This window comes from Haemorhous mexicanus, chromosome 34 (genome assembly GCF_027477595.1).
Source record: "Haemorhous mexicanus isolate bHaeMex1 chromosome 34, bHaeMex1.pri, whole genome shotgun sequence".
NCBI lineage: Eukaryota > Metazoa > Chordata > Aves > Passeriformes > Fringillidae > Haemorhous > Haemorhous mexicanus.
Genome location: NC_082374.1, coordinates 905388 through 922083, shown reverse-complemented (window position 1 = coordinate 922083; position 16696 = coordinate 905388). Strand labels below are relative to the sequence as shown.

General features: G+C 65.1%; 2 protein-coding genes and 1 long non-coding RNA gene across 3 annotated transcripts; 1 reads left to right on the top strand and 2 right to left on the bottom strand.

Annotated features, from left to right (window-relative positions):
* Positions 1-249: 249 nt before the first annotated feature.
* EMC10 (ER membrane protein complex subunit 10) lies at positions 250-8614 on the bottom strand. Its single transcript, XM_059872233.1, has 7 exons — positions 8465-8614; positions 7371-7428; positions 6470-6582; positions 5280-5384; positions 4451-4632; positions 3116-3209; positions 250-411 (listed from the first exon to the last, which is right to left on the bottom strand). The coding sequence occupies exons 1-7, from the start codon at positions 8573-8575 to the stop codon at positions 301-303; spliced, it is 774 nt and encodes a 257-aa protein (XP_059728216.1). The 5' UTR covers positions 8576-8614; the 3' UTR covers positions 250-300.
* An 811-nt stretch (positions 8615-9425) lies between these two features.
* Positions 9426-16103, bottom strand: LOC132340991 (acrosin-like). The gene is made up of 5 exons (XM_059872256.1): positions 16033-16103; positions 14872-15057; positions 12080-12324; positions 11456-11586; positions 9426-10265 (listed from the first exon to the last, which is right to left on the bottom strand). Exons 1-5 carry the CDS (start codon positions 16101-16103, stop codon positions 9897-9899), a joined length of 1002 nt encoding a protein of 333 aa, XP_059728239.1. The 3' UTR covers positions 9426-9896.
* LOC132341002 (uncharacterized) lies at positions 14870-16638 on the top strand. The gene is made up of 2 exons (XR_009490064.1): positions 14870-15051; positions 15765-16638. It is a non-coding gene; the product is annotated as an uncharacterized LOC132341002 (long non-coding RNA).
* Positions 16639-16696: the final 58 nt, after the last annotated feature.

The following is a 16696-nucleotide window of genomic DNA, read 5'->3' as shown; positions in this document are numbered from 1 at the left end:
CATGCAAGCCCCGCCCCTTACGCCCAATTTCCTGCCCTGGCCCCCCTTCCCCAGGGACAGAACCGAGGTTTTGGGGACCCCCGGACCCAGATTTGGGGGATCTCACCTGGATGTGGGTGTGTCACAGAGATTTGGTGTCACACCCAGAATAAGGGGGTCACACCCGGATTTGGGGGGGGTCTCACCCACATTTAGGGGCTCACACCGCAATTTGGGGTGGTCCCACACAGATTTGGGGTCACACCCAGATTTTGGGGTCTCACACAGCTTTATTGCCCATCCCCCATTTTGGGGGGGGTCTCACCTGACCCCTGCCCCACCCCCGCCCCCTGTGCCGCCCCCCTGTGCCCCCCCAGCATCGGGGGCTCCGGACATCATGAGGAAGAGCACGATGGGGATGATGTACATCCACTGTGGGGAGAGGAGGGGGAGGGGGGAGGTCACCCCAAAATCAGCCCCAAATCAGCCCCAAAAATCAGCCCAGATCATCCCAAAATCCCCCCCAAAAAAACCCAAAAATCAGCCCAAGCCACCCCAAAAATCCATCTCAAAATCAGCCCAAATCCACCCCAAAATCTCCCAAATCAGCCCCAAATCATCCCAAAAATCACCTCAATATCAGTCCAAATCACCCCGAAATGTATCCCAAAATCCACCCCAAAATCACCCCAGATCACCCCAAAATCACCCCAAAAATCCACCCCAATATCAGTCCAAATCACCCCGAAATGTATCCCAAAATCCACCCCAAAATCAGCCCAAATCACCCCAAAAATCTACCCCAGAATTTACCCCAAAATCAGCCCCAAATCCCCCCCCAAATCACCCCAAAAATCCACCCCAAAATCAGTCCAAATCACCACAAATGCACCCCAAAATCCACCCCAGATCACCCCAAAACCCACCCAAAATCAGCCCCAAATCACCCCAAAAATCCACCCCAGAATTTACCCCAAAATCACCCCAAAATCAGCCCCCCAAAATCACCCCAGATCACCCCAAAATCAGGCCCCCAAAATCACCCCAGATCACCCCAAAACCCACCCCAGAATTTACCCCAAAATCAGCCCCCCAAAATCACCCCAGATCACCCCAAAATCAGGCCCCCAAAATCACCCCAGATCACCCCAAAACCCACCCAAAATCAGCCCCAAATCACCCCAAAAATCCACCCCAGAATTTACCCCAAAATTCACCAAACCCCCCCCCGAATCACCCCGAAATCAGCCCAAATCACCCTGAAACCACCCCAAAATCAGGCCCCCAAAATCACCCCAGATCACCCCAAAATCAGGCCCCCAAAATCACCCCAGATCACCCCAAAACCCACCCCAGAATTTACCCCAAAATCAGCCCCCCAAAATCACCCCAGATCACCCCAAAATCAGGCCCCCAAAATCACCCCAGATCACCCCAAAACCCACCCAAAATCAGCCCCAAATCACCCCAAAAATCCACCCCAGAATTTACCCCAAAATTCACCAAACCCCCCCCCGAATCACCCCGAAATCAGCCCAAATCACCCTGAAACCACCCCAAAATCAGGCCCCCAAAATCAGCCCCCCAAAATCCCCCCAAATCCTCCCAAAATCAGCCCCCCAAAATCACCCCAGATCACCCCAAAATCCACCCAAACCCAAACGGGAAATGGGGGGGTGACCCCAAAATCCCAATAATGGGGAGGGGGTGCTGGAAGAGTTTGGGGGGGGTCAGGAGGGGTTTGGGGGTGCAGGGTTTGAGGTTTTTGGGGTGGCTTTTAGGGCAGGGAATTTTGGGGTGCTCTTTGGGGGGTCCTGGATGGTTTCAGGGGGTCCTGAGTGATTTTTGGGGGGGTCCCAGGTGGGTTTTGGGGTGTCTGGATGGGTTTTGGGGGTGTCCAGGACGAATTTTGGGGTGTCTGGGGTGGGTTTTGGGGTGTCCCAGGTGATTTCAGGGTGTCCCAGGTGTTCTTGGGGTGTGAGGGTGGGTTTTGGGGTGTCCCAGGTGAGTTTTGGGGTGCCCAGGTGTTTATGGGGTGTCCCAGGTGGTTTTTGGGTGGGTTTTTGGGGTGTCACAGGTGATTTCTGGGGTGTCCCAGGTGATTTTTGGGGTGTCTGGGTGGATTTTGAGGTGTCCCAGATGATTTTGGGGGCTCTGGGTGAATTTTTGAGGGTCCTAGGTGGTTTGGGGGGGGAATCTGGGGTGGTTTTTGGGGTGTCCCAGATGATTTTTGGGGGGTCCCAGGGGGGTCTGGGTGGCTTTTTGGGGTGTCCCAGGTGTTTTTGGGGTGTCCCAGATGATTTTTGGGGGGTCCCGGGGGGGCTGGGTGGCTTTTTGGGGTGTCCCAGTTGTTTTTGTGGGGTCCCAGATGATTTTTGGGGGGTCCCAGGGGGGTCTGGGTGGCTTTTTGGGGTGTCCCAGGTGATTTTTGGGGGTCTGGGTGGCTTTTTGGGGTGTCCCAGGTGTTTTTGTGGGGTACCAGATGATTTTTGGGGAGTCCCAGGGGGGTCTGGGTGGCTTTTTGGGGTGTCCCAGGTGTTTCTGGGGGGTCCCAGACGATTTCTGGGGGGTCCCAGGGGGGTCTGGGTGGCTTTTTGGGGTGTCCCAGGTGGTTTTTGGGGGTCTGGGTGGCTTTTTGGGGTGCCCCAGGTGTTTTTGGGGGGTCCCAGATGATTTTTGGGGTGTCCCAGGGGGTTTGGGTGGCTTTTTGGGGTGCCCCAGGTGTTTTTGGGGGGTCCCAGATGATTTTTGGAGGGTCCCAGGGGGGTCTGGGCAGATTTCTGGGGTGCCCCAGGTGGTTTTTGGGGGGTCCCAGGGGGGTTTGGGTGGCTTTTTGGGGTGCCCCAGTTTTGGGGGGTCCCAGACAATATCTGAGGGGTCCCAGGGGGGTCTGGGTGGATTTTTGGGGTGCCCCAGGTGGTTTTGGGGTGTCCCAGGTGGTTTTGGGGGGTCCCAGGTGGTTTTTGGGGTGCCCCAGGTGGTTTTTGGGGTGTCCCAGGTGGTTTTTGGGGTGTCCCAGGTGGTTTTGGGGGGTCCCAGATGATTTTTGGGGGGGTCCCAGGGGGGTCTGGGGGGGTCCCAGGGGGGTCTGGGTGGATTTTTGGGGTGCCCCAGGTGGTTTTGGGGGGTCCCTCACGTATTTGGCAAAGAAGGATTTCTGCTCCTGGGGGTTCCGGGCGCGCTGGGCCTGCTCCTGCTCCAGGTGCCGGATGAAGGCGGCGGTCTCAGGGCTGGGGACACACAGGGGACATTGGGGACACACAGGGGACAGTGGGGACACTGAGGGCACTGGGGACATTGTGGGGACATTGGGGACACACAGGGGACACTGGGGGGGCTGGGGGCACTGGGGACACTGGGGGACACAGGGGGTCACGCCCACCCCAAAACTGTCCCCACAGGGAACCCCAGCATCCCCCAAAAGCTGAGCCAGCCCCAAACCCGTCCCCGTGTCCCCCTGTCACCCTGTCCTCATATCCCCCACATCCCCATGTCCCCATGTCCCCCCAGTCCCTTGTCCTGGTGTCCCTCATGTCCCCCCACATCACCCCCCTGTCCCCATGTCCCCCTTTGTCCCTATGTCCCCCTGTCCCCCCGAAATCCCCCCTGTCCCCTGTCCCTGTGTCCCCATATTCCCCCACATCCCCATGTCCCCCCATGTCATCCCCGTGTCCCCCTGTATGTGTCCCCATGTCCCCCCATCCCTACATCCTCCCCTGCCCCTGACCCCTTGTCCTGTGTCCCCACATCCCCCCTGTCCCTGTGTCCCCCCCAAATCCCCCATGTCCCCCTGTACCCGTCCCCATGTCCCTCCTGTGTCCCCACATCCCCCCTGTCCCCCTGACCCCATATCCCCCCCTTCCCTGTACCCGTGTCCCCCCATGTCCCCATATCCCCCATCCCCTGTCCCCATCCCCTGTCCCCTGTCCCCATCCCCTGTCCCCATCCCCTGTCCCCTGTCCCCTGTCCCTGTCCCCTGTCCCCTGTCCCTGTCCCCCGTCCCCTGTCCCTGTCCCCATCCCCTGTCCCTGACCCCATCCTCTGTCCCCCATCCCCTGTCCCCTGTCCCCATCCCCTGTCCCCTGTCCCCATCCCCTGTCCCCATCCCCTGTCCCTGTCCCCCATCCCCTGTCCCCATCCCCTGTCCCCTGTCCCTGTCCCCCATCCCCTGTCCCCATCCCCTGTCCCCTGTCCCTGTCCCCATCCCCTGTCCCTGTCCCCATCCCCTGTCCCTGTCCCCTGTCCCTGTCCCCCATCCCCTGTCCCCCATCCCCTGTCCCCTGTCCCCATCCCGTCCCCTGTCCCCATCCCCTGTCCCCATCCCCTGTCCCCTGTCCCCATCCCCTGTCCCATCCCCCATCCCCCATCCCCTGTCCCCATCCCCTGTCCCCTGTCCCACATCCCCTGTCCCCATCCCCTGTCCCATCCCCCATCCCCCGTCCCTGTCCCTGTCCCTGTCCCTGTCCCTCACGTGGCAGCAGGCAGGGGCTGTCTCAGTGCCACCGAGGTGTTGAAGAGCTCCAGGTGCGCGTCCTCCACCCAGGTGCCCCGGCAGGTGCCCGGGGCTGCCACCACCCCCAGGGCCACCACGTGCCCGGCCACGTCCAGGTGCAGGGACAGCTGGTCCGACAGGTGTGACTCCAGCAGGGCACACTGGGGACAGGGGGACACGTGAGGGGACACGGGGGACACGGGGGACACGGGGGGGACAGGGACACAGGGACACACGAGAGGACATGGGGACATGGGTGACAGGGGCACGGGGGCACAGGGGCACAGGGACACAGGTGACGGTGGCCTGTGGGGACGTGAGGGGACACAGGGACACGGGTGATGGTGGCACAGGGGGACACGAGAGAACAGGAGTCACAGGGACACGTGGGAGACATGGGGACATGGGGTGACGGTGGCACAGGGGGACACGTGAGGGGACGGGGTACAGGGTGAGGGCACTGAGGGGACAATGGGGTGGGGGGACACAGGGGACATGGGGGGGACACGAGGGACACAGAGGGGACACGGGGAGGGTGACACAGTGGGGACATGGGGCAGGAGGACCCAGGGTGTCCGGAGGGTGCTCCAGAGGTGACACAGGGGTGTCCCAGGAGTGGCCCAGGGGGTGACACAGGTCAGGGTGTCCCCAAGGTGTCCCCAGGGGTGTCCCAGGGTGTCCCCAGGTATGTCCCAGGGGTGTCCCCAGGGTGTCCCAGCTCAGGTGTCCCCAGGGTGTCTCAGGGGGTGTCCCCAGGGTGTCCCAGCTCAGGCGTCCCCAGGGTGTCCCAGGTGTCCCCATCACTCACCGCCCTCATGAAGGAGGTGACAAACTCAGTGCCACCCTCCTCGCCGGGGCCCAGGGGCCTGCGAGGGACCCGCACCCGGTACAGCCCGTCCCGCGCTGCCACCTCCTGTGGGGACACCCAGTGTCACCTCAGTGTCACCCCAGTGTCACCCAGTGTCTCCCCAGTGTCACCTCGCTGTCCCCCAGTGTCACTCTGGTGTCCACCCGGTATCACTCCAATGTCACCCCAATGTCACCCTAGTGCCACCCCAATGTCCCCCCCACTCCCCTTCGTGTCCCCCCACTCTTCCCCTTCGTGTCCCCCCAGTGCCTCCCCATGTCCCCCTCGTGTCCCTGCTGTCCCCCCTCTGTCCCCCGTGGCCTGCTCTGTCCTCGGTGCTGTCCCTCCTCTGTCCCCAGTGTCCCCCCGTCCCCCCCGTGTCCCCTCTCTGTCCCTCCTCTGTCACCACAGTGCCCCCCGGTGCCCCCCCATCCCCTCTGTCCCCCCCTGTCCCCCCCATCCCTTGTCCCTGTGTCCCCAGTGCTGTCCCTCCCCCATCCCCCTGTCCCCTTTGTCCTCTGTCCTCCCTGTCCCTGTATCTCCTGGTGCTGTCCCTCCTCTGTCCCCCCAGTGTCCCTCTGTCCCCACACTGTCCCACTCCATCCCCCCGTGTCCCCTCTCTTTCCCCCCAAACCCCACCATGTCCCTGTGTCCCAGGTGCTGTCCCCCCCATGTCCCCGTGTCCCCCATGTCCCCTGCCCCTGTCGCTCACCCTCAGCCACGCTCTCTCCTCCTCCCCGCTGTCCCTGTCCCCATCCCTGTCCCCTCTGTCCCCCGGTGTTGCTCAGCCTCAGCCACACTCTCTCCTCCTCCCCTGCTGTCCCCTGTCCCCATCCCTGTCCCCTGTCCCTGTCCCCGCTGTCGCTCACCCTCAGCTGCGCTCTCTCCTCCTCCCCTGCTGTCCCCTGTCCCCATCCCTGTCCCCTGTCCCCTGTCCCTGTCCCCGCTGTCGCTCACCCTCAGCTGCGCTCTCTCCTCCTCCCCTGCTGTCCCCTGTCCCCATCCCTGTCCCCTGTCCCTGTCCCCTGTCCCCATCCCTGTCCCCTGTCCCCGCTGTCGCTCACCCTCAGCTGCGCTCTCTCCTCCTCCCCTGCTGTCCCCTGTCCCCATCCCTGTCCCCTGTCCCTGTCCCTGTCCCCGCTGTCGCTCACCCTCAGCCGCGCTCTCTCCTCCTCCCCCAGCGGTTTCTGCGCCAGCGCCAGCGCCGGCTCGGGGCCCCAGCTCAGGGACAGCGCCCCCCGGCGGCGGAACCGCGGCACGTCATCTGTGCGACAGGGACAGCGGGGACAGAGGGGACAGGGACAGAGGGGACAGGGATGGGGACAGAGGGATAGGGACAGGGGGGGACAGCGGGGATAGAGACAGAGGGGACAGCGGGGACAGGGACGGGGGGACATGGAACAGGGACAGGGGACAGGGACAGGGGGACATGGAACAGGGACAGGGGACAGGGACACGGGAATATGGGGACATTGGGACACGGCGCTGGCACCAGGGACAGCCCGGTCCCCCTGCCCCCGGTGCCATCTCTGTGCCCCCAGTGCCACCCCACGCCTGCTGTCTCCAGGGCCACTCCATGTCCCTGTGTCCCCAGTGCCACCCCCTCTGCCCCCAATAGCACCCCCAGCCTGGTGTCCCCAGTGCCACCCCTGTCCCTGTGTCCCCAGTGCCACTCCCATTCCCACATCCCCAGTGCCACCTCCATGTCCCCATGCTGTCACCCAGCTCAGTGGCCCCAATGTCCCCAGGGTCCCCTGACCCCCTGTCCAAAAGTCCCAGTGTCCCCATGTCCCCAGTGTCCTCCTGTCTCCATGTCTCCATGCCCCCAATGTCCCCAGTGTCCCCAGTGTCCTCCTGTCTCCATGTCTCCATGCCCCCAGTGTCCCCAGTGTCCCCCAATGTCCCCATGTCCCCAATGTCCCCAGTGTCCCCAATGTCCCCAAATGTCCCCAGTGTCCCCAATCCCCCAGTGTCCCCAGTGTCCCCCAATGTCCCCAGTGTCCCCATTGTCCCCAATCCCCCAGTGTCCCCAATGTCCCCAGTGTCCCTCACCCAGCTCGAAGGAGTGCTCCAGGGTCAGGCTCACCCGGCAGCTCTCGGTGTCACCGGCCTGGGGGGGACACGGGGGGGACACGGGGGTGGCACCAGGACAGGGACACCAGAGGGGGACATGGGGGGTGAGACCCCCCGCAGGCCTCATGAATATTCATGACCAGCCCCGCACCCTCATTAATGCCAATGAGGCTCTGCAGCCCTATCCCCCTCATGAATATTAATCACCTGGCAGGAGCCAGAACCGCCCCTCATTAGCACTAATGAGCTGGAACCGGCAGGCTCATTAATTTGAACCCGAACCGCGTTAATTAATATTAATGAGGGCAGCAGGCGGCCCCGCCCCTGGCAGGTACTGGAGCTGTTTATACGAAGCCTAATTAATATTAATGAGAACCAGCAAGCAGCCCCGCCCCTCCCGGATACGGGGGCTGTTGTTAACACGCTAATTAATATTAATGAGGACAGGCACACGGCCCCGCCCCTCTGGGCTGCAGGCTAGTATTTACACGCCCTCTAGTTAATATTAATGAGGGAAGGCCGCGGACACACCCCCCCAAGCACTACGGGCTCTATTGGCGGCCACGCCCCCAAATTAATATTAACGAGCCCCCCCATCCCGCACAGGCTCCTGATGCGTACCGGGTACCGAGTACCGGGTACCGAGTACCGGGGTGCCGATGCTGCCCCGCATCCGGCCCCGCTCCCCGCGGTGATCCCGGTACCGGAGCCCCCCTCGCTCCCCCGGTATCCCCGGAGCCTCCCGTGCTCACCCCGGTGCCGGTTCCGGCTCCCCCCCGGTACCGGAGCCTCCTCCCCGCTCCCCCCGGTGTTCCCGGAGCCTCCCGTGCTCACCCTGGTGCCGGTGCCCGTTCCCCCCCGGTACCGGAGCCTCCTCCCCGCTCCCCCCGGTGTTGCCGGGCCCTCCGTGCTCAGCCCGGTGCCGGTGCCGGTTCCCCCCCGGTACCGGAGCCTCCTCCCCGCTCCCCCCGGTGTTCCCGGAGCCTCCCGTGCTCAGCCCGGTGCCGGTTCCCCCCCGGTACCGGAGCTTTCTCCCCGCTCCACCCGGTGTTCCCGGAGCCTCCCGTGCTCACCCTGGTGCCGGTGCCGGTGCCGGTTCCCCCCCGGCAGAGCCCCCCGGCTCTGCCCAGCGCCGCCCCCGCCGCCAACAGCGCCAGCACTGGCAGGGTCCACGGCGGCGCCATCTTGGAGCGCGGGGCACGGCGGGAACGGGGCGGGGCCAGCGCGGGGGGCGGGGCTTGAGACAATGACCGGGGCTGGCGCGGAGGAGGCGTGGTCAGGAGTGGGTGGGCGGGGTCTATCGAAGGGGAGGGGCTTCCGTGAGGGGGCGGGGCCAACGAGGTGCTCCCGCTTGTGCATTCCGGCCCCCAAATGCAGCCTGGGAACACCCAGGACAGACAGAGGGACCTCCCCTGGTGACCCCTGACCCCCCCGGTGACCCCTGACCCCCCAGTGACTCCTGACCCCCCAGTGACCCCTGAGACCCCCAGTGACCTCTGACCCCCCCCAGGACAGACAGAGGGACCTCCCCCGATGACCCCTGACCCCTCCCAGTGACCCCTGAGACCCCCGGTGACCCCTGACCCCTCTCAGTGACCCCTGACCCCCCCAGGACAGACAGAGGGATCCACCCCAGTGACCCTTGACCCCCCAGTGACCCCTGACCCCTCCCAGTCACCTTTGGGACCCCCCCAGTAACCCCTGATTCCCCCCCAGTCACCTATGGGGACCTCCCAGTGACATTTGGGGACCCTTCCCAGTGACCTCTGGGACCCCTCCCAGTGACCTCTGGGACCCCTCCCAGTGACATTTGGGGACCCTTCCCAGTGACCTCTGGGAACCCCCCCCCCCCATTTGGGACCCCTCCCAGTGACATTTAGGGACCCCCCAGGGCCCCTTGATGGATTTTGGGGGGGGTCACCCCCAGCCCGGTGTCCCCCCCATCGTGTCCCCGCCCCCTTCCCAAGCCCCTCCCCCGTCCCGGTGCCACCCAGGTGCCAAAACCGGACAGAGAGCAGCGGGATGGAGCAGAACGGGAATGAGCAAAAGGCGGGAATTTATTCAAAATAGCGCGGGGGGGGCGGGGCCGCCCCTCGGGATGGGCACCGGGAGTGATCAACCCGGGAGGGAATTCCCGGTACCGGGGCACCGGGAATGATCAGCCCGGGACACCGGGAGTGAATTCCTATCCCGGGACACCGGGAGTGATCAACCCGGGAGGGAATTCCTGTCCCGGGAATTTCCATCCCGGGAGGGAATTGCCACCCCGGAACACCGGGAGTGCCCCTCCGGGATGGAATTCCCATGCCGAGGGACCAGGAATGATCATCCCGGGAGGGAATTCTCGTCCTGGTGCACCGGTAATTCCCGTCCCGGGAGGGAATTCACATCCTGGGACACCGGGAATGCTCATCCCGGGAGAGAATTCCCGTCCCGGCGCACCGGGAGTGCCTGTCCCGGTGCCCCGGTGACTCCCGGCCCGGTGCCCCGGTCACTCCCGCGCTCTCAGCCCACGGTGTTCCGCAGGAAGCGCAGCAGGTCCCGCACCACGGAGAAGAACCGCAGCAGCACCACGCTCGGCTCCGAGCGCTCCGGGCCGCTCCCGCCGCTGCCGCCGCCGCCGGCACTCCCGGTGCCGCCGGTCCTGCCGGTGCCGCCGGTCCTGCCGGTGCCGCCGGTCCTGCGGGTGCCGCCGGTGGTCCCGGGGCTCCTGGTGGTGCCGGGGGTCTCGGGGGGCGCCAGCTGCCGCAGGATCCAGCGGCTGAAGAGCCAGGCGGGGGTGAAGACGCAGCCGCGGCTGCCGGCGGTGACCCCCAGGAGCCAGAACCGGCCCGAGCCCCGGAACCGGCACACGAGGGGCGCGCCCGGGTCAGCCTGCGGGGAGAGGGAGCGGAGGTAGGGAGGGGAGAGGGTCAGCGGGAGGGGCGGGGAAGGGAGAGGGGAGAGGGGAGGGGAGGGGAGGGGAGGGGAGGGGGAGGGGAGGGGAGGGGAGGGGAGGGGAGGGGAGGGGAGGGGAGGGGAGGGGAGGGGAGAAGGTCAAGAGGGAGGGGCAGGGGAAGGGGAATGGGGGGAGGGGCAATGGGGCGGGTCATGAGTGAGGGGCAATGGGGAGGCTCAGTGGGGGAGGGGAGAGGGTCTGTGGGGGAGGGGCAGCGGGGCTGCGCTCCCGCCGCGGGGCCGCGCCCGGGGCTGGGGGCGGCCCGAGGGGGCGGGGGGGGAGGGGGTGTCAGTGAGGGAGGGGCAGCCCCGGGACATGGGTGGGGATCGGGATGGGGAACGGGATTGGGAACGGGATCGGGACAGGGATTGGGAACGGGATCGGGATCGGGATCGGGATTGGGATCGGGAACGGGATCGGGATCGGGATCGGGAACGGGAATGGGATCGGGATCGGGTTTGGGACGGGGATTGGGAACGGGACCGGGTTTGGGAACGAGATCGGGATCGGGATTGGGATTGGGATTGGGAACGGGACCGGGATCGGGAACGGGATTGGGAACAGGACGGGGACTGGGATCTGGATCGGGATCGGGATTGGGAACGGGATTGGGAAGGGGATCGGGGCCGGGATTGGGACTGGCACCAGGATCGGGACCGGGATTGGGACTGGAACTGGGATGGCAACCCCGGGACACAAAAGGGGGGCGGGATCGGGATTGGGATTGGGATGGGGATCACTATTGGGATCAGGACCGGGACTGGGATTAGCACCGGAATCGGGACTGGAACTGGGATTGGGATTGGCACCGGGACTGGGATCAGGATGGGGACCGGGACTAGGACTGGGATTAGGACAGGGATCGGGATTGGGATCGGGATTGGCACCGAGATGGGGATCGGGACAGGGTCCAGGACTGGGATCGAGATGGGGATCGGGACTGGGATTAGGACTGGGATCGGGATTGGGTTTAGGATTGGCACCAGGATCGGGATGGGGATTGGAATTGGCGCCGGGACTGGCACCGGGATCGGGATGGCAGCCCCGGGACACGGGACTCGGGCGGGGAACCGGAACGGGGCCGGGGCGGGGCGGGGCTCCGGGGCGGGGTCGGGGCGGCGCTCACCTGGCAGGTGTCGGAGCCGCCCCGCGAGTGCTCCGCCCACACCTGGAGGAAGGGCGTGGTCCCGGCGCCGTCACAGAGCTCGGGCTGGAGCAGCCGCACCTGCGCCTCCCACAGCACCTCCCGGGGCGGGGCTGGGGGCGGGGCCGTGAGAGCCCGCACCTGGGCACACCTGCCCCGCACCTGCCCCCCACCTGGGCACACCTGGGACACACCTGGGACACACCTGAGTCTTCTGTGGGACCCCAGCCCCCATCTCAGGGACCCCAGCCCATCCTCGGGACACACCTGGGGCATACCTGAGACTATTATGAGATCTTAACCTGACAGAGGCACACGTGGTGCTCACCTGTGCCCACCTCAGCCCCACCCAGTGCTCATCTGTGCTGGCCATGGATCCCCCCCCAGCCCCACCCCAGCCCCACCAGGCCCTCACCTGTGCCTCCCCATTCCCTGCTGTTGTTCACCTATGGCCACCATGGATCCCCAGCCCCCCTGTGGCTCACCTGTGCCCCCCCAGCTCCATCTGGCACTCACCTGTGCCCCCATTCTCCCCTGGCACTCACCTGTGCCCAGCTCAGCCCCGCCCTGTCTCTCACCTGTGCCCCGCCCTGCCCTGGTCCTCACCTGTCCCGGCCAGCGCCGCCCACCCCGCGGTGTAGCAGGGCCCGATCCCCTCCGGCTCTGGCCCGGCCCGGCTGACGCAGCCCAGCTGCACGAAGTCGCTGCACTCCGCGGGCGGCTGCAGCTGCAGCAGCGCCACGTCCAGCCCCGGGTGCCGCCGCGCCCGCCGCACCTGCCGCACCTGCGCCTCGGGCCCGGGGTCGCTCAGGTCGGTGGCGCCCAGCACCACGCGCCACGCGCTGACGTTCCTGGGGACACCGGGAACCGTCAGCGGGAGCCGAGCCCGCCCGAGACCAGCGGGGGCAGCACGGAGCCAGCCCGGAGCCTCCCGAGGGTGGCCCGGGTCACCCCGGAGCTCCTCGGGGCCATCCTGGAGCATCCCGAGACCATCCCTGGACCATCCCAAAGCCCCCAGGGCCATCCCAGATCATCCTGGAGCCATCCTGGGTCATCCCAGATCATCCCAGACCATCCAGGGGCCATCCCAAAGCCCCCAGGGCCATCCCAGATCATCCTGGAGCCATCCTGGGTCATCCTGGAGCCATCCCAGGCCATCCCAGATCACTCCAGGGCCATCCCAGATCATCCTGGAGCCATCCTGGGTCATCCCAGACCATCCCAGGGCCATCCCGAAGTCCTCAGGGTCATCCCAGATCATCCTGGAGCCATCCTGGGTCATCCCAGATCACCCCAGGACCATCCCAAAGCCCCCCAGGGCCATCCCAGATCATCCCAGGGCCATCCCAGACCTTCCCAGGGCCATGCCAAAGCCCCCTGGAGCCATCCTGGAGCATCCCAAATCATCCTGGATCACCCCAAAGCTCCATGGGGCCATCCTGAATCTTCCTGGGACCCCCCTGAAACTCTTTGGCACCATCCCAGAGCCTCCCTGAGCCTCCCGGGGTCATCCCGGGACCATCCTGGATCATCCTGAGACCATCCTGGGGCCATCACGGAGCTTTCCGGGACCATCCTGGATCACCCCAGGTTATCCTGGATCATCTCGGGGCCATCCTGGAGCATCCCTGACAATCCCGGAGCTTCCTGAGGCCATCCCAGACCATCCTGGAGCTCTCCAGGGCCATCCCAGAGCAGCTGGGGCCATCCTGGATCATCCCAGAGCCCCTCAAGGCTATCCCGGGGCCATCCCAGACCATCCCGGAGCTCTCCAGGGCCATCCCAGGGCCATCCCAGAGCAGCTGGGGCCATCCTGGATCATCCCAGAGCCCCCCGAGGCCACCCCAGAGCCTCCCAGATCATCCCAGGGCCATCCTGGAGCATCCCAGGGCTATCCCAGGGTCCCCCTGGAGCCTCCTGGAGGATCCTGGGGGCATCCCAAAACATCCTGGATCATCCCAAAGCTCCTCAAGGCCATCCCGATCTTCCCCGAACCATCCAGAAGCTCCTCGGCACCATCCCTGAGCCTCCTGGAGTCCCCCAGGGTTATCCCAAGGCCATCCCAGCCCTTCCCAGAGGATTCCAGAGCCCCCCGAGGCACTACAGGGACCATCCCAGATCATCCCAGAGCCTCCTGGGGCTATCCCGGAGCCATCCTGAAGCCCCCAGGGTTGATCCCAGATCATCCTGGGGCCATCCTGGATCATCCCGGAGCCCCCTGGGCCCGTCCTGGATCATCCCAGGGCTATCCTGGGGCCATCCCAGCCCCATCCCAGCCCCATCCCATCCCAGATCATCCTGGAGCCATCCCGGATCAACCCAGCCCACCCCAAGGCCATCCCGCCCCATCCCAGACCCATCCTGGCCCATCCCGGGCCCATCCCTGCCCATCCCGGGCCCATCCTGGACCATCCCAGATCATCCCGGACCATTCTGGGACCATCCTGGACCATCCCAGATCATCCCAGACCATCCTGGGACCATCCTGGACCATCCCAGATCATCCCAGACCATCCTGGGACCATCCTGGACCATCCCAGATCATCCCGGACCATCCTGAGGCCATCCTGAAGTCTCCCAGGTCCATCCCAGATCATCCCGTGCCCAACCTGGATCACCCCAGGGCCATCCCGTCCCATCCCAGATCATCCCAGAGCTCCCTGGGACCATTCCAGGCCCCTCCCAGACCATCTCTGGCCACCCCAGACTCATCCCGGGCCCATCCCAGGGCTATCTTGGAGCCATCCTGGGTCATCCCGGGGCTATCCCAGAGCCTCCTGGCAGCTCCCAAAGCCTAATGGGACCATCCCGGCCCATCCCGGGCCCAGCCCAGGGCTATCCTGGGGCCTTCCCAAATCATCCTGGATCATTCTGGAGCTATCCTGGGGACATCCAAGGCCATCCTGGACCATCCTTGCCCATCCCAGGCCCATCCCAGATCATCCCAGCCCATTCCAACCCATCCCGGGCCCAGCCCAGTGCTATCCTGGGCCCATCCCAGATCATCTTGGTGCCATGCTGGACCCATCCTGTGCCCATCCCGGCCTGTTCCAGGGCTATCCCAGACCCATCCCGTGCCCATCCCGACCCACCCCTGTCCCATCTCGGCCCATCCTGTGCCATCCTGGTCCCACCCCAGTCCCACCCCAGTCCCACCCCTGTCCCATCCCGACCCATCCCGTGCCCATCCCGTGCCCATCCCGGCCCATCCCGACCCATCCCGTGCCCATCCCGTGCCCATCCCGGCCCATCCAGCCCCACCCCGTCCCACCCCGGCCCATCCCGGCCCATCCAGCCCCACCCCGGTCCCATCCCGGTCCCATCCCAACCCATCCCGGTCCCACCCCAGTCCCACCCCGCTCCCACCCCGGTGCCGCCGCGGGCAGTTCCCCGCTCACCGGGCGCGGGGCAGGCAGCGGGCGGCGGTCAGCAGCCAGCCGGGGGCGATCAGGCTCCCGCCGCAGACGTGGCCGCTGCCGGCCCGCAGCGGGTCCTGGATGCTCGCCAGCCCCGGCCAGGCCCCGGGAACCGCCCCGGAGCCACCGCCGAACTCCTCGGCCATGGGCTGGAGACCGCAGGTACCGCTGGGGGATGGGGACAGCCATGGGGACAGGGACAGAGGGACACAGGGACAGCCCTAGGGATGGGGTGGGGACAGGGACAGGGACGGCCATGGGGACAGGGACAGCCATGAGGACAGGGACAGAGGGGACAGGGACAGACATGGGGACAGACATGGGGACAGGGACAGCCATGAGGACAGGGATAGGGACAGCCATGGGGACAGGGACAGCCGTGGAGACAGGGATGGGGATGGGGACGGGGACAGAGGGACACTAATGGGGACAGGGACAGACATGGGGACAGGGACAGACATGGGGACAGGGACAGGGACAGCCATGGGGACAGGGACAGGGACAGCCATGGGGACAGGGATAGGGATGAGACAGGGACAGAGGGACAGCCATGGGGACAGGGACAGGGATAAGGATGGGGACAGCCACGGGGACAGGGATGGGGATGGGAACAGGGACAGAGGGGACAGAGGGACAGACATGGGGACAGGGACAGAGGGGACAGGGACAGCCATGGGGACAGGGATGGGGTGGGGACAGTGACAGAGGGACACAGGGACAGCCATGGGGACAGGGACAGGGACACAGGGACACAGGGACAGAGGGACAGGGGACAGGGATGGGGATGGTGACACGGGGACAGGGACATCCCCCCGGGGCGCGGCTGTGCCCCCTGGCTCTGCCCGACCGGCTGTGCCATCCCTGGGCTGTGACAGGGACACGGAGACAGGGACCCCCGACACGGGGACAGGGACACAGGGACAAGGACACCGGGACAGTGACACCTCGACAAGGGGACAGGGACCCCCAGTGCCACACGTGTCCCCTTGGCGGTGCCAGAGGCCGGCACGAGCACGGGGCTGTCACCCCCCCCCGGGCTGTGGTGACCTCGAGGACCCTCGGGGACCTTGAGGACCCTCAGGGGACTCTGGGGACCCTCAGGGGACCCCCGGGACGCCCCGGCCGCGGGCAGGTGTCACCTACTCGCAGGAGTCCCAGGTGGCCCGGGAGAGCGCGGCCGTGGCCAGCAGGACCAGGAGCCACAGCGGAGCCATGCTGGGGACAGCGGGACAGCGGCAGCGCCCCGCGGGTTCCCGAGGGTCCCCGAGGGTCCCGCCGGTCCCGGGGCTGACGTCACAGAGCGGCGGGACCGTCACAGAGCGGTGGAACGGCGGGGAGGGACAGGAACGGCCCGGGAGGCTCCGAGCCAGCCTCGGGCACTGCCAGGAACTCCCATCCCAAAATCCCCATCCCAGAACTGCATTCCCAAAATCCCCATCCCAAAATACCCATCCCAGAACTGCATTCCCGAAATCCCCATCCCAAAATCCGCATCCCAGAATTTCCATCCCAGAATTTCCATCCCAGAGTCCCCATCCCAAAATCCCCATCCCAAAATCCTCATCCCAAAATTCCTATCCCAAAAATTCAATCCCAAAATTCCCATGCCAGAATTGCATTCCCAAAATTCCCATTCCAAAATCCTCATCCCAAAATTCCCATCCCAAAATTTCAGTTTTCACGCCAAAATCATTTTCATCCCAAAAATTCCTGTTTGTAAACAGGGGAATAAATTTTCTCAACATAAAATTTATTTTTATTTTTAAATATTTTTATTTTTATTTTTACAAAACTCCATTTTTCTCTT

Bases quoted from the DNA above. Each gene is read 5' to 3' on its own strand.
- EMC10 (XM_059872233.1), bottom strand. From the start codon at position 8,575: ATGGCGCCGCCGTGGACCCTGCCAGTGCTGGCGCTGTTGGCGGCGGGG. The intron at 6,583-7,370 runs GTGAGGGACACT...CCTGTCGCACAG, and splicing joins GGAGCACTCCTTCGAGCTGG to ATGACGTGCCGCGGTTCCGC. The intron at 4,633-5,279 runs GTGAGTGATGGG...CCCTGTCCCCAG, and splicing joins TCACCTCCTTCATGAGGGCG to TGTGCCCTGCTGGAGTCACA.
- LOC132340991 (XM_059872256.1), bottom strand. From the start codon at position 16,103: ATGGCTCCGCTGTGGCTCCTGGTCCTGCTGGCCACGGCCGCGCTCTCC. The intron at 15,058-16,032 runs GTAGGTGACACC...CCCATCCCCCAG, and splicing joins GCCACCTGGGACTCCTGCGA to CGGTACCTGCGGTCTCCAGC. The intron at 10,266-11,455 runs GTGAGCGCCGCC...CTCTCCCCGCAG, and splicing joins GCGGCTCCGACACCTGCCAG to GCTGACCCGGGCGCGCCCCT.